The following is a 24,341-nucleotide window of genomic DNA, read 5'->3' as shown; positions in this document are numbered from 1 at the left end:
ATACCAATTTAAATGCAGTCTTGTTTTTTTCTTGTTTAGTAATTTCATATCCTGATGGATAAGTCCAGTTACTTCAATAAATTCACAGCTAATTCATTTGTCAACATTACTTTTTTAAAAATCCACACGTCATAAAGAAAAACAATATAAAAAACCAAGGCACTGTAATAAAGTTCTTTTCCCCCAGCTAATACAGACCATTCAAAACATGCTATCCCAAACTCCTCAGTATTCTACAACATAGAATTAGAAAACTATCATTTATTGATAGATTTAAGGTGTCATACAGGTTTCCAAAAATGTGGCAGTGAGAATACCAGCATAAAAAAGAGAAACTTGTGCTAAAAAAAACCTGAATTCATCATTGGCAATATTACAGATCAATCAAGGCCCTCACATACTAATGTCCACTTTGTCTATATTGCCGACCTCCCATGCATCAAGAAACAAAGTGATCAAATTTGGGAAGCAATTAGGTAATCCATGAATTTTAAGTTTGGGAGATTTGCAAAATATAGCCTAATTATCCATGTGTACAATCTCATTTCTAGTCATTTCTGCAGTGATCATTAGTGAATAAAAAACAGATTTACACGATTATATAGCAGGGAATATGGTTCAACACAAAAACTGTTACAAATTTCAGGTAAATACATGTTTCATAAGACACTGCTATCATTTAAAGATTTAAATAAAATTCCAAAACTTGGTAAGCAAATAAAGACAAGACAACTAGGAAGCCTTTTCCACCATTTACTCTTGTTATCAAAAATAGTTCAACTCTTCTTGCAAAACAAAAACAAAATCGTACATACTGGACACATACATCACATTTCCTTCCTATGGCTTTAGCCCACCCCCGCCCTACCCAAAGAGACCAAAAAAATTTTTTTGGTATTTTTTTGTTTTTTTAAAAAGCCCAATGACAACAACAAAACAACTACCTGACCACATCCACAGAAAATGACACCAGGATACACTACAAAACAGGAGGTGTCATCTGCTCTGTGTCCAAAGGATTCTTCTCCATGTCTTTATGAGGCGAGTAACCATCATTGAACATGCTGTGTGCCAAATCAAAACAACTTCAACACATCAGATCTCACTAGATGGTGAATGCAGTAGAAGTTGGAACTTCCCTAGCAGTATTTCTCTTAAAATAAGCACTGCCAAAGCAGCAACTCTTTGAAATCACAAGGTTCTCTCTACACCTAGTCCTTGCTTAACCTGGGCTGTGCTCTTTCAAGCAACTGACTAGGACTTCCCATCAACAGAATGTTTATCTTCCCCATAAAGTTAGTGGGAGGAAGTGCATTAAAACTGAAACAGTTTGTGCTTTACATGCAAGAGCATTCTAAAGAAAACCCTCCGAGCTTTAGACCTACCTAAATGCACAGGCTTCATTAAAGGCATTTTTTATTAAAGCCTTGATAAAGAAGCCTTCATTTTGAACAGCACCCTAAAAAAAAGAAAAAGAAAAAGAAAAAAGAAAGAAAAGAAAAAAAGGAGCATATTCAAGGTAAAGCCTGTGGCAAATAGGGAATAAATAAAAAAGAAGTTGTCAATGGCAATAAGTGTAATGTGTAAGTCTGGGCACATTTGGGGCATTATTCCAGAATTCCTTTAAATAAAACCCAATTTTTAAATTCTTTTTATATTTTTTTAAAAATTCTGTCATGAACTATATAAATTCAGTTATATTCAGAATAAAACAGCTCTTCACTTTATTTACCAAATAGAACATTGCTCAAAGTGAAAGGACTTAGGATCTTCTCATAGAAGTAAATCAGATAACTGGAAAGGAGGGCTGAGCTCATAAATATTTAAAGCATAAACAGCTTAACATTTGTGGTCTGACAGAATTTATTTGTTCACTTTTTTAAAAGACAGATTTCTTAAACATTCTAATGAGGGGGAAATTTTCTTTCATAATACTGCTGATTTAAGAACTGCTACATACACGCCAGTAGCCAATTTTCATGATCAGAAATGGTATCATGTCAGCACAAAGGTTGAGCTGGACACATCAGCTTTTCAACAGGAGAAATATCAGTGCGGCATTTGAAGGCAGCACAAAGTCTCCTGATAAACTAATGGCTACTTTTCCACAAAAAAATTAGCACAATCTTTATGGACTGACTAGATACCACTTCCTTACATTTGAATCATCAACTTTGATTACGCACAAAGCATGACCATAAACAATGAGGTTATTGTTATTTCCTTGCCAAAGTTCATTTTGTATAAATCAGTTGCATCAGCATTTGTTCTCAAACTATGAGGTTCTGTAAGAACTAAGAACATATAGTTGTAGGGTTACTCCTCCATTATCTGCAAACTATTTCCCCGACACTAACACATATAACTTAGCAATGAAAACACTTGATACAAGTGATCTATATGCAGGAGCTCCGGCAAGTTAAACCAACAGAACCATAGCTGCCGTAAAACTGTAGCTATTTCCTACCAAAGGGTAGGTTTAAAGACCCACTGATTTAACAGTCGAATCTCATGTCTATAGCTTCATCCAAACTTTTATCATCATGTGTACTGGCAGCCAAAAATGTCGTTACAGGGGACCCTGTGACATTAATTACACTGGTGCTGGTACTTGCGTTACGCACAGCAATGCTAGTCACATTAATGCCCAAAGTGAGCCTGGTCTGCTCCAAGGCCTTTTCTGGCACCGCAAATGCCTCCAGCTTCTTCTCCCCATTGGCCATATAGGAGTTTTGGCAGCCACGACATATACAATCTAAGCAGGCTTTCCGGTTAGAGTAGCAAGGGCAGCGTTGGCCGCGGCATGTAAGAACACTTGGATTTTGAGTAGCACGCCCACATTTACATCCTTTCTTTTCCTGGGGCTTTTTGTACACAGTCTTGGTAGGGCTTCCTGGCATAAAATGATGACTAGGGATCTTTTCCTTTACTGCTTTGTCTTTTTTAAGAATACCTGGCTTGGATTTAGAGTGGGATTTCTTGGATCCATGTTCATGACTCTTTTTCATGCTTTTAGTAGATAAAAGTACAGTCTTGCTGATCTTGGGTGTCGTGCCTCCATTGGGAACAGTTGCTATAGGTTGAAGAGAGATTTTGCTTTCCCGCTTCACAGTCACAGGAGCAGATGCCCCCAGTGTCGGGCCTCGGATAATAGTAGAGATTGGAAGTGGCTGAACTTTCTCACTGTCACTTTCAGATCTGGATCGTTTTCGATTCAACTTTGCTACCTTGGGAGTTGCTGCTGTACATGATAACCCATGAAGTGCAGGGCTGGTGGACATGAAAACATTATGGCTAAGAGACTGGGAAGAAAGTTGCAAAAAAGGTCCATTGGATACAGTGGCTTCCAAGTTTGGCTGCAAATTAGGACAGCAAACTTCTGTATTTGAAACAGTTTCTAAGCTGCGGAGTACTTCCTCAACACTCAGCAAAAGAGAGTCACCGGGTTTTATATCTTCACTGAAACTACAGATATCAATACCTGTGGAGCACAAGTCAGTGGCTACCGTGTCACAGACAGGTGGCAGGTTGTCAGACAGATCCTCAGTTTTTATATCAACAGTATTACACACGTCAATTGTATTTGGATGTTCAGGTGAAGGGATGTTTATACCAAATCTATCTATTGAAAGCCCATTGTAAGTAGGCAAACCATTGATAACAGAACTGCCAATGGCAATGCTGAGGGTGCTCTCAGACAATGGAGATAAGCTAGCTTGAGGATCAGCTGTGGGTTCTGAAGTTGAAGGTAAAGGGGAATGTGTCAAACACAGAGTGAAGGATGAATCTGAAGGTTTCTCGGTCTCCTCACAAAACAATGATCCGTCATTAAGCAAAGCCAAAATATCAGAAGAACAGTCAACTGCTTCTATTATATCCCGTGCCAGTGTCGTCTGGGTTATATATTCACACAGTTTCTTGTAGCAATTCACTAGGATGCTTAACTGCTTGTTCTCCTCAAACTGCTCATAGTCTTTGCACCAGCTACAGGAAGGTTTCATCATCATTTTCTTGCCTTTACAAGTTTTGCAGACATAATGTTGGCAGGTGGAGTTGGTGGGTGCAATAGGATCTTGAAGCAAATGTCCTAAGGGGAGGAGGAGGAAAGCACAGATTTTAGCAAAACTAATATACTGTTTCATATAATGGAGTTCAGACATTAATCTCTTAAACTGAAATTGGTTAGACTCACTAGACTGAAAGGGAGGGTATACAGAGATAACTGGAGAAATAGTCAACATCTTACTTCATTTCTGTAACATAGTCTCCAGTCCATTATCTCAAATCACAGTCTTCCTGGATTTTGGTCTTGCCCACAAAATGTTAACACCAACCTTCTTATGGTCTTCTCTCCAAAAGCTATCAGGAAGTAAGTGTGGTGGTAAAATGTAGGCTTAAAACCCCTGAGGCCCCAAACTAATACAACAGAAGAATAGACAACTTATTGAACAGAATTGGTACAAATCTAATTCCAACCTGTAATTATATATATGAGCCATAAGATCAAAATGTAAACTACAATGGAGTAAGGGCTCATTCATTAAAAGGAGTTTTGTTCAATTCAAATCTCCCACAAGGACTAAAACATAAGAACAGAATAAAATGAGGGGATATGTGAGCCAGACACAGTGGTGCACATCTTTAATCCCAGCACTCTATAGAGGCAGAGGAAGGTGAATCTCTATAAGTTCAAGGACAGCATGGTCTCTACATAGTGAATTCCAGGGCAGCCAAGGACTATATAGAGACCCTGACTCAAAAGAACAAGATTGGGATTGGTGGGAGAAACTTGTGCACCACCATGCCTGGCTCAATAGACTTTTTTCAGGTTAACAACTTTCCTCTAAAACACAGACGTGGGCCATTATGTTTAAACATATTACAATAAAGAAAAATGGAAGTAATACTGGACGCCAAAACTCAAAAGAACTGTTCTATTATAAACCATAGGTATCCTCGGTACAGCAACAGATTATGAAAGTGAAAGTGGAGCTGGGGAGCTGGCTCAGCTGGGAAGGGCTAACAATGTGTACAGCACAGGTATGAGGAGCTGCGTTCCTATCCCCAGAAAGCACATAAAAATGCTGGTTGTAGTGGCACACTTGTGTAACTTTAGCAGCAGGGGGTAGAATAGTGGGGAAGTCCACTGGAGCTCACTGGCTCCCAGCTCCAGGTTCAGTGAGAGACCACCTTTCAATAGAATAAATAGAACAGGACATCTAATGTCCTCTCCTACAGCCTCTGCACACATGATTTGCACACATATGTGCACATACCACACAAACACACATGGTAAAATGGTCTTCCAACTTGAGACAGCTATCAAATTATAAATGACCTACAAATAAGAACAATAGAAGGGTAGGTTCTACTGGGTCATCAGCCTGTCTCCACCCTACCAGTGTGGGGGTTAGACAGCACTTCCATTCACGCCTGCAAAGGAAGCACTCTACCCACTCAGCCATCTCCCTGACACCTTCATTTTTAATTTTTAAATAACTAACACCAAAAATCTCAAGACAAAAAAAATTTATTAAGCCCCATGGAACTAAGGCCATATATACAAGAAAATAATGACAAAAGCCATCAAGAAGACAAGACACAGCCACAGAGTCCAACAACATACAACCCAAAACCTTTCAGTTTATAACATTCATCTCCAGCAAACTAAAAATAACTTCTTTAACCTACAACAAACATACACTTGAGGTCCTTAAGGGGATTGGGGGGGGGGGACGACATTGTTGAAAAAGAAGATGTAAAACTCTCTAAGATGTTAGATACTCCCATATCTTTATCTAGAATCTATATATAATTCCAAGAAAGCCATACACAAGAACTCTGAGAGCCACTGAGTTTAAGAAGGCCACAAGAAAACATTGTATATAACTGTGAGTTTCTATGTATTACCAATGAACTCTCAGTAATTTATATTTCTGAACACTCCTACTTAAAACAGCACCAAGAAGATATTTTAAATATTTAGGAAGAAAAGTATTTAGAAACACTTATATACAAGTTACACACACACACTTTTGTAATCTCAGCACTTGGAGGGCAGAAGGTCGAGTTTCAGGAAACCTGAGCTGCAGTATATTTAAAAAAAAAAAAAAAAAAGTACCAAGAGCTAGAGCTATGGCTCTTGCTCACAGCTTCCCTAGAAGGGGCAATCTATAAATTCAAGACCCAAAACAACAAAGATTGCACACAGATGTATTCACAGTCAACCTACATCAGTAACACAGTTGTTTGTTCAGAAAGCACCATCAGCAGCACACCAGGCTGAAGCACAGTCTTTTTGATTATCCATTTGATTACCCAATCTAACAAAAAAAAAAAAATTCTAATCAGATTACTAGGGAAAATTCAGGTGGGAAAGCAGAGAGGGACAGACAGATGGACGCACACACATACATGCCTACATAACTGACAAGCACTTAATACACTTAAATGCCAGTGGCTTAAAAAAACAAAAACAAAAATTCTGAGAACACTGGATCTGGAGGTAATAACAATCATAAACTAAAGCCTACAATGGCAGACAGTACTAAACTAAAATGTAATGCCAGCAACTTACACATGAACACAACAAACAGGAATCAAATCTCACACCTTTAATCCCAAAACTCAGGAAGGAGAGGCAAGTTTTAAACAGATGGGTATCACAGATGGGTATCTAACACAGAATCACCTCTTCTTACTGCACTCCCTTCTTCCTTTGGAATCTTTACGGGCTTTTTTTCTAGTGTAAAACTTTGGCACCTTGGTAAAAGCCCTCAGGTGTCTGTAGCTCCTGCAGCTCCTGCTCTGTTGCACTGGTATCATTGTGTAGCTGTTGTGTCAGTACTGTGCTGTCTGCTCCTACTGCTCCATAGTAATCTAAGATCAAGTACTGTGACACCTCCAGTGCTCCTCTGACCAGTTGAGGCCTTTTGTATTACTCTGTGAGTTTTACTGTTTTTAAAATAGTTTTGTGAAGAGTGTCATTGGGATTTTGATGAGAATTAGGATGAATTTCTACATGCTTTTGGTAATAATGCCTTTAAATGTCTTAAAAGAGGGGGAGAAGTGCTGTTTGGTATGTATTTTAACTACTTCTCTAGCACCATGCTTGCCAGCTGCCATGCTCCCTGCCATAATAATGGAATAGACATCTGAAACTGTAAGCCAGCTCCAATGAAATGCTTGTGTTTTTTAAGAATTGCCTTGGTCATGATGTTATCTTCACACCATACAACAGTGACTAATACAGCATATGTGGGAGGCAGAGTTACCTTTGCTGCAAAAGAGCCCAATAAGGAACAAAGTCCAGCCTCCACATCATTTGACAACAGCTGAAACTGCTTGTATACAGCATTTTACCATAAATGATAGTATTCAGATAGCCTAGATTATATACAAAATTGATGGATGTGTAAAACATATAATCATTTATATTGGAGCAATAAATCAAAAATGACAAATCTAATAAACAGGCCTTGTTAAAGCCCTAAGCCTCTTGAGGTGTTACAATAATACATAATACTGAATCTTATTCATAAACCACTCAGCATAGATTCTTATTCTAGTAATATAAAGTCATGTATTAAAGACTGAAAGAAGCCAAGCATTGTGGCTCACGCTTATAATCAGCACCAGAGAGGCTGAGACAGAAAGTGTTGTGTGTTTGAGGGCAGCTTTTTATTACAGTGAATTCCAGACCAGGCTGGGCTACAGAAACCCACAAGCCTCAAACAAACAGCCAGGTCTAGTAGAACACATTTGTAATCCCAACATTTGTGAGGCTGAAGCAAGATCAGGAGTTTGAGCCCAGCTTGGACTACATAGCAAGACCCTGTTCTCAGTCAGTCATCCATCCATAATGAGTAAATGTATTTCTCCCAAGTCAAAAGTCTGTGATAGGGGCTGGAGAGATGGCTCAGTGAGTAAGAGCACTGACTGCTCTTCTAAAGGTCCTGAGTTCAAATCCCCGCAACCACATGGTGGCTCACAACCACCTGTAATGAGATCTGACACCCTCTTCTGGTGTGTCTGAAGACAGCAAAGTGTACATATTTATAATAATAAATAAAAATAAAATAAAATAGTCATCTTTACAAGTTTATTTTCATTCTAACAAAACTGTGCTTAATACAGTTTTTTGCAGGCATATGTTGAAGTCTAAGCCTCTTTAAAGGTGTTTCAGGAGGCAAAATATGTAACTATGGAGCTACTGCATAAAAAATAAAAAAGACCAAGGAGATGACTCTGGTCAAAATGCTAGCCCCATAAAGTTGAAAGTTCAGGTTCCCAAATAAAGCAAGAACCAGGTGAGCCTAATGGCCAGTATTACAGGAAGACCCGGGATTCCCCAGGGAATACTAGCTAGCTAGAACTGGCAAGTTCTGAAAACAGCAATACCCTGACTTAGTAAATAATGTAAAGAGCAATCTGACCTTCACATGCATAAACACAGAAACCTACATACATGCATACTCATGTACACATGTGCATTCCTATTAAACACATAGTTGCCAATAAAATTGAAATTAAAATTAGGCTGGGTATGATGGTATATACATTTGATTCCAGCACTTGGGAAGCAGAGGCAGATGAGAGTTTGAAGCCAGCCTGGTCTACATAGAGGGTTCCAAGACAGTCAAGGATGGGTAGAGAAACCCTGACCCAAAAAAGCCCAAAATAAAAAAAATAAAAAAAAAAAAACTCAAGTCAAGCATACTAGTAGATTATCTTTAATCCAAAACTCCAGATGCAGTGGCAGGAACATCTGAGTTGAGGCCAGCCCGGTACACACACAGTTCCAAAACAACCAACTAGAGCTACACAGAAAAACCCTATCTTAAAAAATAAACTTGGGGGGAGGGTATGGGGGGCTTTTGGGATAGCATTGGAAATGTAAATGAGGAAAATACCTAATAAAAAAATTTTTCTTCACAAAAAATAAAAATAAAAATAAATAAAATAAACTTGCCAGGCATGGTGGTGCACACCTTTAATCCCAGCACTGGGGAGGCAGTGGCAGGNGGNTTTCTGAGTTCAAGGCCAGCCTGGTCTACAAAGTGAGTTACAGGACAGCCAGGGCTATACAGAGAAACCCTGTCTCGAAAAACCCAAAAATAAATAAATAAATAAATAAATAAAAATAAATAAATAAATAAGCTCAACTTAAAAAAATGAGATCAGAGAATCCACCTAAAATATAATTTTATTCTTGACATTCCCAAAGTCAGTTTTGTTTTTAAATTTCTGATTAAGCAGCACTTGGAATCTGTTAAAACTTATGCCCATCCGGTTTATTCTAATGGTTTACCACAAGGAAAATAAATGCCTCAAAACATTTATTTATTTAAAAAATTAATAATAAAACTATTAGAAGTTATTAGAGATGTTCAGAATAGCCTTAACCCCTTTCAGCTATCACTAACCACAAACCCTATTTTCTTTATAGCATCTAACATGATTATAGCATTAACAGAACATTATGAGTTTTAATTTAAAGTAAGGAAAGAAGATGACAGTCACTAAACATGATGACTGAATATTTTGATCACCTGACCAAGTTGGGGAAAGGGGGCTGAACTTGTGATCTCCTCCAATAGGTAGGCTCTACAAAACAAACAACAACAAGAAACATCAAGGTAATTTTGCTTGTTTTTGGTGTGTGCGTGAGTGTGTGTGTGCGTGTGTGTGTGTGTGTGTGTGTGTGTGTGTGTGTGTGTTTGATGCTGTTGTTTTGTTTTTCCTCTTGAGAAGGGATGTGGCTTATCTTTAACTTGAAGCTATCCTCATGTTTCTACTTCCTATACACTACCTCATCCAGCTCCAAGTAATTATTTTTAAGTCACTATATATATCATCACTTTAAATAACTAGGTACTACTGTATTGAGAGACCAGTGATGGTCACACACATGCCAGTTTGACAAAAGGATTAAGGACTAAGAAAAAGAACAGTTCAACACTACAATTTTGTATATTACTGAAGCCAAATTATTTACTGACATCTGAATATCAAACCACAGAGTTTGAGCTGGAGAGGTGGCTCAGTGGTTAAGAGCACTGACTGCTCTTCCAGAGGTCCTGAGTTCAATTCCCAGCAACCACATGGTGGCTCACAACCATCTGTAATGGGATCCGATGCCCTCTACTGGTGTGTCAGAACACAGCTACAGTGTACTCATAAAAAAAAAGTATTTAGAATGTCTCTACTTTAAAAAAAAAAAAAAAGAGTTAAATAAACTAAACAACAAAATAAATTCTGGTACACAAGGTGGTTAAGTCAATAGTTTATAAGGTAAGTCTCTACAAGCAATTAATATATTTTTTTAAAAAAAATCAACACCAAGATAATTAAATGGATGACGTACAACTTCTCAAGCCCTCAACAGATTCATAAACAAGTCATGCTTCATTTACTATTCTAGCAAGAACTAAAGAAGACGCCTGGATATCTTTATCTTAGTAACAAATGGGACTTTTATAGTTTGTAGTTAGAACACTTCTGTCCTATTCCACCATTTCCATATCTTAGCAAAGCGATACTTTTTCACTTAACTACTGACAACAAGACAAGATGCACACCTGTAATGATCACTCAATCAGTTTTGATCTGTACTTTACAAACTATTGTTCCATTACATCAGAAGGTTTGCCTTCCCACACTTCTGTTTCCAGTGTCTCACTATTCTGCCCTGGACGGCCTGGACCTGACTATGAGGACCAGGAGAAATTTGATTAGCACAGCACTACTTCCTTCACTTTACTGATGCATACACTATTTTCAAGGCGCAACTATTAACCTCACACCGACAGTATTCCAACACTACACTGCTGTCACCTGTCACACAGGCAGGCACCTGCCATACTCCAGAGCTGATGCAGGCTAGGGACATGTGGCCCAATATGTGCATTTTTAGAAAAGGTCTCCCAAATTCTAATAAGCAAACAAGTTTAGAAACCATTAATGGCATAGCCTTGTTTTTGTTCTTTGCATAAAAACCTTCATAGTAAAAAAAATTCCGGGAGATCTTTCTGATCAAGTCATCAATGGAATAGAAACTGTGATTAAATGTTTTTTTAAGAAAAAACGAAAAACTATAGTCAGTATGTGCGAGAGCATAATATAAAACTCAGTAACAAAACATACAAATTGTGACTTTCCCCTAACAAGAAACTTGTTTTTTCCCTAAAATCTGCTTTTAAAAACGTGCAGTGATAAAGGGGGAGTGGAGGAGGGTAGTGAGGGAGGGGAGTGGAGAAAGCTCAACAACAGCTTCTTTAAGCTGCTGCTCTTACGGAAGGCCTGGGTTTGATTCCCAGCACCCAAAAAACAGTTTACAACAGTCTATAACCCCAGTTCCAGGCATGACACCCTCTTTTGGTCTCATGGACATCAGGCACACAAGCAATACACATACATACAAGCAGGCAAAAATGTATATTCAATTCATGTAAAATTTTAAAACACATCTTGTAACATTTGGGGAATTGGGGAGATGACTCAGTGAGATCAGAGCTTGCCACATAAGCTTAAGGACACTAAAGGACAGAAGAGTCACTGGAGCTGACCAGCTAAGCTAACTACAAATCAGCACACTCGCAGGTCCAGGGAGACCTGTCTCAAGAGAGTAAGGTTGACAACAATACAACAGAATGCCCACTGCCTCCGATTTGGCCTACATCCTAAGAGATAGTACCTCCATAGGTCTTAAAGAGAAAAAGGACTAAAAATAAGAGCCAAGCATAGTGGCATACACCCAATCCCATAACACAGGAGGGATCGGGCATTCAGAGCCAGCTTTGGCTAAATAATGCATTTGAGACAAAAAGAGCAAATAGGGGGAGGGGGTCAAGACAGAGTTTTCTCTGTGTAGCCTTGGCTGTCCTAGAACTTGCTTTGTAGATTACACTGGTTTTAGAACTCACACCCACCTGCCTCTGCCTCCCAAATGCTGGGATTAAAAGTGTGAGTAAGCAACCACCACCCAGCAAGTAATCGTATTTATAAATTCATAAACGGGCTGGAGAGACGGCTCAGCGGGGAAGAGCACTGACTGCTCTTCCACAGGTCCTGAGTTCAAAAGCAATTAACTACATGTAATGAGATCTGATGCCCTCTTCTGGTACATCTGAAGTCAGCTACAGTGTACTTATATTTAATAAAAATTAGATCTTTGGGCCAGAGCAAGCAGGGACTGAGCGAGCAGGTTGACCTGAGTGAGCAGAGGTCCTAAAAATTCAATTTCCAACAACCACATGAAGGCTCACAACCATCTGCACAGCTACAGTGTACTCACATACATAAATAAATAAATCTTTGAAAAAAATCATAAAGTTTCATAAACTAAAATAAAAACTTAAAAGTGTTTTGATATTTGGAATTATGTTTTTACTAAAATGGTTCTCATTTTATGTTTTTATGACTACAGGCTTCACTTCAAACACTCTACTGTAATCACAGCCTTTATTCTTTTCGAGGTACAAACATTACTAAGCAGCACTTCTCCCCCTTCTCTTAAGACATTTAAAGGCATCATTACCAAAAGCATGTAGAAATTCATCCTAATTCTCATCAAAATCCCAATGACACTCTTCACAAAACTATTTTAAAAACAGTAAAACTCACAGAGTAATACAAAAGGCCTCAACTGGTCAGAGGAGCACTGGAGGTGTCACAGTACTTGATCTTAGATTACTATGGAGCAGTAGGAGCAGACAGCACAGTACTGACACAACAGCTACACAATGATACCAGTGCAACAGAGCAGGAGCTGCAGGAGCTACAGACACCTGAGGGCTTTTACCAAGAAAAAAAAGCTTCAACAAATGGACCATGGAAACCAGGTAGCCAGAATTAAGCTGTAGGTAGAATTAAGCTGTAGGTAGAATTAAGCTGTAGCCCACCAATACAAAAAGAAACTCAAAATGAACCAAATATCTCCATGTAAGACCCAAAACATTTCTAGGAACTACACACTGGGAGAATACACTTCAAGATAATAGATATGTATGTATGTGTGTGTGTGTGTGTGTGTGTGTGTGTATGTATGTATATGTTTATCAGAAATTGCTGAAATTGACAAAAGCTTAAGAATATTTGTAACAATGTAACAGTATCTAGCATCTAGTCAAACTCACCACATATACAAAACATAAAAACATGACATAATGAGCAGAAAAACCAATCTCAAGCAACAAATCCCCATGTGAAAGACAACAGAATAAACAGTAATACTAGGGAAGAAAGACTATTGTAATTTTCAAAAGTGCTTAATGTGCCTAATGACAGAGCTTCAGAAAACAGACAACCACAGTTAGCACTCTGAAGACAACAGAAAGCACTAGTAACTGATTGCAGGTGCTCAGCACCTAGGGAAGCCAAAGGAACTCAGTAAAGGCACACAGAGGATCTGAACCAACTTTTGTGACGATGTTTCAACTGACTAGAAAAAAAAAAGTGTTCTCTGGCCAACAGATCTATAAGCAATTCTTTTTCTTATCCAAGTAACAAGGTTTCACAAAATAATTCCGGTTCCAACATGAGAAATGTTAGGGGTCTAGTGTCAAGAGCACACTCTTCATTCCTCTGGATTACAAACCCAACTACTTACAAGGGCAGTCAAGTAAGGTAAGGGGGTGTAGGTGCAGTGTGGTAACACAAACATTACTTTAACCAATCAGAATGCCAAATTCATAAACAAATTTCTGTTTTGTCTTTAAAAACAGAGTTCTCACCTTACTGCCTAGGCTAGTTAATCCTAACCTTTTGGGTTCAAATGACCTCTTTCAGCTTTCCAAGCAGCAGTTGGCTCTAAAGACACACATCACCACACCTGAACAGATTTCTGGGTTCTGTCTCTTTTCATAGTATCTCATTTGTAATCAAGATGGTCTCAAACTTGAACTCTCCTGCCTCAGCCTCCTAAAGAGCTGGAATTACACACATGTGACACCAGACTGGGCTTCAAATTTCAGCTCTAATAAACTTCATTTTACAATAAAACAAAAAGATTAAATGCTTTGTCCAGACCACTAGAGCAGACTGCCTCATGCAGCCATACTTGACAGTACTTTGGACACAAAAATCCTCACTAAGCTGCTACAGCAGTAACCCAAGATCTTCCTGTCTCAGAGAAGACAAAATCTTCCTGCCAACAGTTGAAGGGCAAATTTTGACCAAAGGTTTTTCACCAAGAAAAAATAACCTGGCATTTCCCTAAATATATAGACACTAATATATACACAATGCTACTCAGAGACAGCCCATACCAACAACTGACTATGAAGCCTGGGAAATGCATCAGATGGACTCACCCATCTGGTCTCCTCTAATTCTAGACTTCTGTATTATACATGGCCAGAAGCCCAAATTTCTACACCAGCCATGTTCTACTTCAAAGGAAGTGTTCAGCAAATTTCCTAGATTAAAAAACTCTTTGCAAGAGCAGAAGAGGGGAGACAGGTGGACTAAGAGAAGGCTCAACAGTTAAGAGTGCTTCCTGCTCTTCCCAGATGACTGCTTTGTTCCCAGCACCCACTTCAGTGGCACACAACCTGTAACTCCAGCTCTAGGGGAGCTGACTCCCTTTTCCAGCCTTCTCGGGTATTTACCCATGTACAGTGTGCACATATACATATATACAACAGAGACAGAAAGATCTTAAAAACATGTTAGGCCGGGCAGTGGTGGCACAGGCCTTTAATCCCAGCACTTGGGAGGCAGAGGCCAGCCTGGTCTACAGAGTGAGTTCCAGGACATCCAGGGCTACACAGAGAAAGCCTGTCTGGAAAAAAACAAAACAAAAAACAAAACAACAACAACAACAAAAAGAATTAACAACTTTAAAAAATTAAAGAACCCTCTTTAAGTTGAAAGCTTTCACCTTTTCACTTAGAGGAAATCTTTCTAATGCTTTTCTTAGAAAATTCTAAATTGCTAGTCACTCCTCTAATCATTTATTAAGTAAAATAAGGATTATGTGAACACAAGCATCATGGTGTAAATCTTGCATAGTGAGTTTAATAATCAAGACCTCTGGCCAGGCAGTGGTGGCACACGCCTTTAACCCCACTTGGGAGACAGAGGCAGGTGGTTTTCTGAGTTCGAGGCCAGCCTGGTCTACAGAGTGAGTTCCAGAACAGCCAGGGCTTGCAGAGAAACCTTATCTCAAAAAAACAAAAACAACTAACTACAATAGAGTGGGTAGCATATACAAAGTATATACATAAAGCATATACAAAGTATCTAAAAGGTTTATCCAGAATAGGAGAAAGAGCAGGACAGAACAAAGACCAACTTAATGTTTATAAATTAGTGTTTTTTCAGAATTTTCCTTTGATATTTTTAGGCCATGGTTGACTACAAGTAATTGAAATTGTGCAAAGTACCAACTACAAATAGGAAAGATGTAATACTTGAGGTATTTATATATTCTTGTTCACAATAACCAAGAGGCAGAAGCAACCCAAATGCCCATCTATGGAACAATGGAAAACAAAATACATGTGTAATACAGAATTATTCCTCAGCCTTATAATGGAAATTCTGTCGCATGATATAACATGGAGAAACCTAAGGACATAATGCCAAGTAAAATAAGCCAGACACAAAAAAGATAAATAATATCCATTTATATTAAGCATACATAGAGTGCAGTCAAGTGTACCCACACAGAGCTAATAAGATGGCTTAGCATTTAAAGACACTCTGCTGCCAAGTCTGAAGATCTGAGTTTGATTCCCTAGGATCCACATGGTTGAGAGAACCGTAAGTGTGTGCACATAAACACATATACAAAATAAATGTTTATAAAAGCAAAGTAGAACTGAGGAAATGGATCAGTCAGTTAAGTGCTTGCTGTGCAAACATGACCTGAGTTTATTCTTCAGAACCCAAAGAAAAAGCTGGGCCCACCTATCATCTCAGGGCTAGAGAGGTATACAACAGGACGACCCCTTAGGCTTATTGCCCAGCGAACCAGCCTAGCTGAGACAGACAGACAGACAGACAGACACAGAGAGAGAACTTATTGATTTCATTTCCTTTTTGTGATTCTAGAAAGCCAAGCCCAGGGTGCACATGCTAATAGTAAGCCTTCTACCAGACTCTACAGGCTGCACTGAGGCTATGAAGCCCAGACTATAGTCTCCAATGCTGAGTCGTCCTGTTTCCACCTCCCAAGAACTGGGATTAAAGTCATGTGCCATCAGACTCAAAGAGAATGACATACTAATTATAAAAAGGACTCACGTTTAAGAAAAAGGATAAATATAAAACCTTAAATTAATAATATTGAGGACCGGAGAGATGGCTCAGAGGTTAAGAGCACTGACTGGCCTTCCAGAGGTCCTGAGTTCAAATCCCAACCATCTGTAATGGGGTCCAATGACTTCTGGTGTGTATGAAGAGAGCCACAGTGTACTTACATACATAAAATAAACAAATCTTTTAAAAAAGACTGTGCAAGCTAAAATTTTAAAACAAATAATACATATATAACTAATTACTCAGATGGCCTTTAACTTAGCTTCTCTCTAAAAGGAAAAAAGTATAAAGTCAGTCACACATGAACCAGAAGTCCCCTGGTATTTACAAATTAGTTTGCTCTTGCACAAAGCAGAGTATTTCTGTCCAAAGATAGTCAGAAGTCCAGAGCTGAAAGAGATCAGCAGCATCACTCGTCTACTATACCCAGTGAGAGTCCACCCTGGCTTCACTAACAATGGGGAAATCAGCCAAACCAAAGTCACCCTTCATATAAAGCTAGTTTACTTCTCACAGGGACCCTCCACTCTCAGAGCCCATCCTTCCTATGTTAATGATGCTACAAAGGTTCTCTTCAGTGCTCAGTCATTCAACAAATAGTTTTTTAAATTTTTTTAATATTTATTTATTTATTTATTATATATAAGTGCGCTGTAGCTGTCTTCAGACACACCAGAAGAGAGCATCAGATTTTGTTACAGATGGTTGTGAGCCACCAAGTGGTTGGTGCTGGAGAGATGGCTCAGTGGTTAAGAGTGCCAACTGCTCTTCCAAAGGTCCTGAGTTCAAATCCCAGCAACAAGTACTTTTTAATAGCAGTCAGATACAGAGGTATAGTGGTGACTAAACCAAGTAAAAGTAAGACTCCGCCCATGGGGGAGCCACCCACCGCACAGCACCATGTAATAGGAGCACCAGGTAATATGCAGGACTATGAAGAGATGGCAAGTATACAGGGATATTGAGATGGTTCAACAGCTACTAACAATTGCATACAAGGTTGGCAACTTAAAATTCAATCCCCCAGACCCACATAAAGATGAAGAGAACCAACTCCAGAAAGCTGTCCTCCAAACTCCATGCCTATACATCATGCACATACACACATCTTGCACTCACACTAATAAAACATTTTTAAGGATTAATTTATGTATGCACATGAGTGTTCTATGTGCATGTATACCTGTATGACAGAAAAGAACATCAGATCCCCACTTTTTTTTAAATGTAGATTGTGAGCCACCATGTGGTTGGTGGGAATTGAATTCAGGACCTATGGAAGAGCAACCAGTGCTATTGACTGCTAAGCCATCTCTCCAGCCCACTAATAAACATTTTTTAAAGTCAGTACATTTTAAAGTCCTTAACATATAAAACAACAAACAATACTGGTCACTATATCCATACTATGTCAGTGGAAAATATTAATCTCCAATCCAGGTCCTGCCTACTTATTAAGAATTATAATACCTAAAAGGCAAGCCTAAACCACTTTGTTTCTAGATTCATTAAAGTACCAGGACAGTATTTGTATTCCAAAGTACAAATCTGACCATATTATTTTATAGGACTACAAATATCTCCCACAATAACTTCAAGTTCTAACAGTCTAATCTGTTTATCAAATGTATACCACTTGAAGACTGACAAGTTTACAAAAACCTTAAATCCATACAGCTGGTGTATCAATTCTCAGACCAACAAAAGAAACCCAACTACCTGACAATGCCAAGCTAACATTAAAAATAAGACCTTAGTACTGACACTTAAAAACAGTACTCAATTACTGTTCCAGCCACTCCCTGTGATCTGGAAAGAACAGCAATTCTCTGCAGCACTGCCATCTCATTCATTAGAAATGTCAGACTCTTGAAATATACAAAGTAACTGAAAAAGAAACAGTGACATTGTTAACACTTCAAAAAACAAATCTGTAATCCAGTGAATGTTCCACATTTAACAAGTGACCTGACTGTTACAGGCTCTTTTTCATCATAGGATATGAAGCACCCTGGGGCTGGAGCGATTGCGCAGTTAGAGCACTGGTTCAGTTACTGCCATCCACATGGCAGCTCTCAACGGTCTGTAACTCCAGTTCCGAAAGATCCAACACTCTCTTGTGGCCTCAACAGACACTGCATGCACACACTACAGATATATAAACTAGCATACATACTAGTGACACACACATACAAAAGATAAAATCTCAAACAAACAAAAAACCACCTTTGTAAGTGAGATATCGAGCATCCAGTATGTGCCAGTCCAAGACTTTCAGTAGATAGATTTGCTCCTGTAAATGTAAAATGTTTCAAGACAGGGCTAGAGAGAAAACTAAGCAGATAACAACACTCACATGGCAGCTCATAACCATCTGTTAACTTCAATTGCAAGACATCTGCTAACACCTTCTGGACTCTAAGAGCACATATTAGGTATACACATGCACGCACGCGCACGCACGCACGCACGCACGCACGCACGCACACACGCACGCACACATGAGTGCAGCCAAAACATTAACACACATAGAATATTTTTTTTTAATTTTTTTCTTTTAAGACACTACAGCTAAGCACAGTGGCACACTGCATTTAATCCCAATACTCTGGAGGTAGAGGCAGGCAGTCCGTTGTGAGAGGCCAGCCTTGACTACACAGAAACTCCAGACCAGCCAGGACTAGTGAGGCCTTCTCTCAAATTAAAAAGAAGAAAGCCCACCATAGGAGCTGAAGAGATAGCTATCCAGTTAAAAACACCTGCTACTAGCAGGCGGTGGTGGTACCTGCCTTCAATTCCCACACCTGGAAGGCAAAGGCAGGCCAGCCTGGTCTATAAAGCCAGTTCCAGGACAGCTAGGGGTCCACACGCAGAGAAGCCCTGGCTTAAACAAACAAGCAAGCACCTGCTACTTTTGCAAGGAACGGGGATTAAGTTCCTAGCACAGACTAAACCTCCAGTTGCACAGGTTCTAAGACCCTCTTCTGACCTTCTAGGGCACCTGCATGCCCCTGAGGCACATAGGCACACTCAGGCTTATTATTATTTCAAAAAATAATAATAAGCCCACAAATAACTTAAGGAAAAACAGATAAAGGAAACTAACTAAAGCAAATTTTAAAGCAACTTGTGTTCAGTAGTACAATGGTTTAAATAAAAATGGACCCCACAGGTTCATAGGAGTGGAATATTTTGAAAGGATAAAGACTTGAGGTCTTGTTGGAGTAGGTGTGGCCTTGCTGGAGCAGAAGTGTATCACCAAGGGAAAGTTTTGAGGTTTTAGAAGCTCAAGCTATGCTTGTGTGTGTGTGTGTGTGTGTGTGTGTGCGCGCCTCTTTCTTTCTCTCTCTCTCTCTCTCTGTCTCTCTTTCTCTCTCTCTCCTTGTGGTACCTATAGATCCAAATATAGAAGCCTCTGGCCTCCTTCTCCAGCACCATGTCTGTTTGCCAGGCCACCATGCTTCCTGCCATAACACTTATGTGCTATACCTCTGACCCAGTAAGCCAGGCCCAGCTAAATGTTTCCCTTTGTAAGAGCTGCCATGGTCACGGTGCCCTAAGACAAGTAGAAAAGCTGAGCACAAATCTACCTGCATCTACCTGCTGGAAGCGAGCATTGGGCTTTCCTTTCCCCTCCCTCCCTCCCTCCCTCCCTTCCTCCTTCCCTCCTTGGGCAGAAAAGAGTGAAAGGAGCAGCACAAAATGCACAACAAACAGTATTTTTTGTTGTGCAGAGACCCCCCAGCAGAGACGTACATACACCAGGACACTAAGATAACTATCAACTCTGAGTTGAAAGGAACTATAACATAGCCTAACAACTACAACGAAGGGTTATAGAGGTAGAGTGAGCAAGGAACAGTCACAGAAGGGAACAAATTGAGTTTTAGGACCTTTACAGAAAGTGAGCATTAGCTTAAGGCAAAAGAAACTTTAGGGAAGCCAGGCCCTACGGGTGCAGAACTGTAGTGCCAAGTATTCACAAAGCTGAAGAGGGACGGTCATTAGCTCAAGGACGGCTAGTCAACTATACATGTATATGATATGCACAAGGTCCCATGTTCAAGCCCCAGAAAGTGGGGAAGAAATGTAAGGAAGAAAAATATAAATAACATGCTTAAAAAGGTAAAAACAAAATAATAGCCGGGCGTGGTGGCGCACGCCTTTAATCCCAGCACTCGGGAGGCAGAGGCAGGCGGATTTCTGAGTTCGAGGCCAGCCTGGTCTACAGAGTGAGTTCCAGGACAGCCAAGGAAACAGAGAAACCCTGCCTCGAAAAACCAAAAAAAAAATAAATAAATAAATAAATAAATAAAAACATCTATTTTATTGTGGAATATTGACCACAAATACAACATCCTATTTACAGAACCAAGACAGAATTAAACTTAGTTTTCACATATTTAGTATTTTCATGAAATAAAACTGCACATGAATATTATTAGTGAGCTTGTTTTTGAGCTTAAAAAAAATTATGGGATTGTACCTGGCACAAAAATAAGCAGTGCTAGAGCTGAATAAAAATAATTTCTCTTTCTCTTCATAATCATAATCATGGGCTTGTGGGGCATGGGGGAAAAACTTAGACGAATATCTCTTATTATCAAAATGTCATTAAAGGCCACCCAATTTTAAGTAAAACCCACAAACCTTTTCCATAATATGAAAGAAAAGGAGACAAGAGCCAAAGAGAATAATCACTAAGTTAAAGTCATAAAATCAATTGTGTTGCCAAGACTTGAGTATTAAATAGGCTTCTTATGTGGAACTTCAGGGCCAGTGAGATGGTTCAGCAGTTAAAGAGCACAAACAGGAGACCAGGACTTGACTCCCAGCACCTACATGGCAGCTCATAATAGGAACTCCATTCCCAGGGGATACAACTCTCTTCTGACCTCCTCAGGCACAGCACACATAGTGTATACACACACACAGACAAAACAGCCAAACACATAAAAGTAATCTTTTTAATGTGACTTTATATTTAATGTCTTTTTTTTAATCCATGTTTAAATTATTAAGGCCATGCTTAGTTAAACCATCTCTGAATAATTTAAAATCCCACCTGGCTTGGTGGAACACACCAAGAATCCTTGCACTGAGAAGGCTGAGGCAGGATCTTCACCAGTTTGAAGCCAGCCTAGTATATGTAGTGAGACATGTCTCGGAAAAATAAAAGAGAGAGAGAGAGAGAGAGAAAATAGTGTAGAGCAGGATGCTTATCTGGCCCGTGAAAGCCCTGGGCTGCCCACTCACCAATGCAAAAAGCAAAGTAAGAGCCGGGCGTGGTGGCGCACGCCTTTAATCCCAGCAGAGGCAGGCGGATTTCTGAGTTCGAGGCCAGCCTGGTCTACAAAGTGAGTTCCAGGACAGCCAGGGCTATACAGAAAAACCCTGTCTCGAAAAACCAAAAAAAAAAAAAAAGCAAAGTAAGGTTTTCAAGTACCAAGCACCATCCAAAATCACCATTTTCTAGCAGAGCTAAGACCTGCCCATCTGGTAAAGAGGGTTAACATATTTTCAAGTGTTAGCTGAAAATGCCTTTACTAAGTACAACTGTCTGCAGAATGATATGGCCATGACCTTACTGACCTGTCTGTCCCCTACTTTACCACTTCAACAAACCTACTGATCCTCCTCAAAAACACAGGGGGAGGCGTGTCAGGGAGAAGCTGGGCCACACCAGAGCCTCAATCTTACACGCTCTGTAAGTGAACTCAGAGGCAGGGAGCTCTTCAATAGACCCTGATTTTGATGACCAGTGCCACTAAAAAATTAAAAATGAGACTGCAAGAGAGAATACCATTAAACCAAGCAAATTCTCAGTCCACTCCCCTTGGCTTTATCTAAACTGAAAGCAAACTAACTCAGCACCTAGCCCTAAAGCCCTCACTTCACACACCAAGACGCTGAGGCCTAAGGCAGCAGTTAATCATCTGCTCTGAGTGACTGCTTCCCTGTAAAAGTACTGTGTCTGTTAGTCGTCAAGGCAGTGCTTAATCACTTGGTTGCTTAAACGCTTATGAAATTAAGTACCTAACCAGGAAAAACCCAATCTCCACCCTTTTGGCACCCCTCAGTATCCGGCCCTGAGCTATACAAAAATGATGGATCAATCCTGAATACCATTTCTATGGCTCAGCCATTACTATCTCCACTTCAAGGGCCTCAATGTCTAAATTGTGACTGAATAGAGAGTCTGGGTTAACAAAGCCTACAACAAGCACAGTAAGTGGAGAACATCATCAGTACTTCCTTGTTGCTCTCTCATTTCTATTAAACGTCTCGTTTTCTAATAGGCGGAGGACTTATACCATCTCAAGAGGGACAGAGGATAATCGTTCTGGTTTTCTGAGTGTCAAATACTATTTGTGCCCAGTTAACACGAGTGATCACCCTTTAAACACTTTCCAGTTAGACGATATTTTCACTCATCTCTTACGATTCATTAAGTATTGTAACCGACGGGGGCTAATACCCTTTGAAAAAAATCTAAAAATAATCCCCTGAAACCGGGCATGGCTATGCATGCCTGAAATACCAGCATTCAAGAGACTGAGACACTAAGACCACTAGTTCGAAGTCCGCCTAAGCTACATAGTAGGAACCTGTCTTAAATAAGCAAGTAAATAAACAATGCCAGGCCACTGACATTAAAACTACAGAAAATCTAGTCTGTAAAAAAAAAAAAATCTCACCAACTAAAAAGTACCATCAGCTTCATTAGGTCAGTGCTAACCTTCAAACCATCTGTTGTAGAACCTGGGGCACTGAAGTCTCTGGCTGGAGGTGCATCAAGATTATACCATCCACCCTCTGCAAAACACGAGTGCAGTGCATATTTCTTAACAATGTTTGACCACATTTAATGACAATGGTATTCAATCAGTTCCCGCAGCAGAGGTTTAAAAAAGAAGGCAGCATGCTGCTGGCATTTCAACCCCATTTAAGACATCACCGCTATACGTGAAGCCGTCGAGGAATTTTTTAAAATGTATTTAAAAAAAAAAAAACACCAGAAAGATGTGTCAAGGCGAAATAAAACCGTTTTGAACGTTAAAGCCTCCGTACAAAGGTGGCTGAAAACGGCTCTCGGCCTTTCTGAAACGCCGGGCAAAAGTCCCTGGGCGACTTTCAAAACTAACGACCGTGTACTACTGCACAGTACCACCCCTTAAAACGAACTACCGGCCGGCCAACCGTTCACGTTACTACTGCCAAAGGGACTTTAGAAAACAAGCAGGGAAAGGGGAACAATAAAGAAGCGTCTCACCGCAAACACAGCACGAGAGGGACTGTCGGAAGTAAGGCAAGAGCCTGTTAATCTCTGTAAACGCCTTGGGGTCTCCGGGGTCGTAGTTGAGCACTAGGCGGCTCGCGGAAATGTAGAGAGCAGTAGCATTCACCGGGTTCATTGCAGACACTTCGACACCAATGGCTCCCGGTTGAAAAGAAATTCCGGATCCAAGTTTGTAAGCAGCCAGGGAACAATGGCGAATTTACAACAATTCGGAAGAAATCTGAGCAGGTCCCCTGGCCAAAGCAGCAACCAAAATCCGTGCAAGTTTGTGAAGCTGAAGCAATCCTCCCACACATGGGGGCCTCGGCGCCCCTCCTCCGTCCCTGAGACTTGCAGACCCAAGAGAGACAAGCGAAATCAGCGATCGAGTTCGTCCGACACGGCCGCGGCTGGGTGCTCCGGACGGGCTCGGGGTTCGCTCTAGCCCCGCGGCTCGGCGGGCGGCCTGCGCTCGAGCAGCATGTCCGGCCGCGGAGGCACCTCCGAGTGGAGCTGGCGCGCACGGGAGCGGGCCCGGTGGGGTCCAGGCGGTCCACACGTTTCTCTTCCGACGGCGGGGCCCTTACTCCATCGCAGCGACGTCGCGGAGGCAGCGGGACGGTGGGGACTACGGCGCAGGCGTCGGATTCCCGGGTCTAGTGCCAGCAGCCGCGGCGGCGGAGGTTGCTGTTGCTGCTGCTGCTGTGGCTGCTGCTGTTGCTATTGCGGCGGGAGCGCGCCGCTGCCGTTCTCGCCATGCCGGACGCGGGGCCCACGCTGCGCCTGGCGCGGCGGGCGG

At 40.5% G+C, this 24,341-nt stretch overlaps 1 protein-coding gene across 3 annotated transcripts; it reads right to left on the bottom strand.

Annotated features, from left to right (window-relative positions):
- Positions 1 to 241: 241 nt before the first annotated feature.
- On the bottom strand, positions 242 to 24,341 carry Msl2 (MSL complex subunit 2). Of its 3 annotated transcripts, none has more exons than XM_021172972.2 (3): positions 23,537 to 23,622; positions 22,962 to 23,079; positions 740 to 4,087 (listed from the first exon to the last, which is right to left on the bottom strand). In XM_021172972.2, the coding sequence occupies exon 3, from the start codon at positions 4,005 to 4,007 to the stop codon at positions 2,496 to 2,498; it is 1,512 nt and encodes a 503-aa protein (XP_021028631.1). In that variant the 5' UTR covers positions 4,008 to 4,087; positions 22,962 to 23,079; positions 23,537 to 23,622; the 3' UTR covers positions 740 to 2,495. The 3 variants fall into 3 exon arrangements, with proteins under 3 accessions (XP_021028630.1, XP_021028631.1, XP_021028632.1); XM_021172973.2 differs by having other exon boundaries at positions 23,003 to 23,079; XM_021172971.2 differs by lacking the exon at positions 22,962 to 23,079 and having other exon boundaries at positions 242 to 4,087; positions 23,537 to 24,341.

The sequence above is a fragment of the Mus caroli genome, chromosome 9 (genome assembly GCF_900094665.2).
Source record: "Mus caroli chromosome 9, CAROLI_EIJ_v1.1, whole genome shotgun sequence".
In the NCBI taxonomy this organism is placed as follows: Eukaryota; Metazoa; Chordata; class Mammalia; order Rodentia; family Muridae; genus Mus; species Mus caroli.
This window is presented reverse-complemented; position numbering and strand designations above follow the sequence as displayed.

What these genes read in the sequence shown, in the direction of transcription:
- Msl2 (XM_021172971.2), bottom strand. Translation starts at nt 23,678, where the DNA reads ATGAACCCGGTGAATGCTACTGCTCTCTACATTTCCGCGAGCCGCCTA. An exon ending in CCTCTCGTGCTGTGTTTGCG is followed by an intron (nt 4,088 to 23,536) that starts GTGAGACGCTTC and finishes TCCTCCCCTTAG; the next exon opens with GACATTTGCTTCAAGATCCT.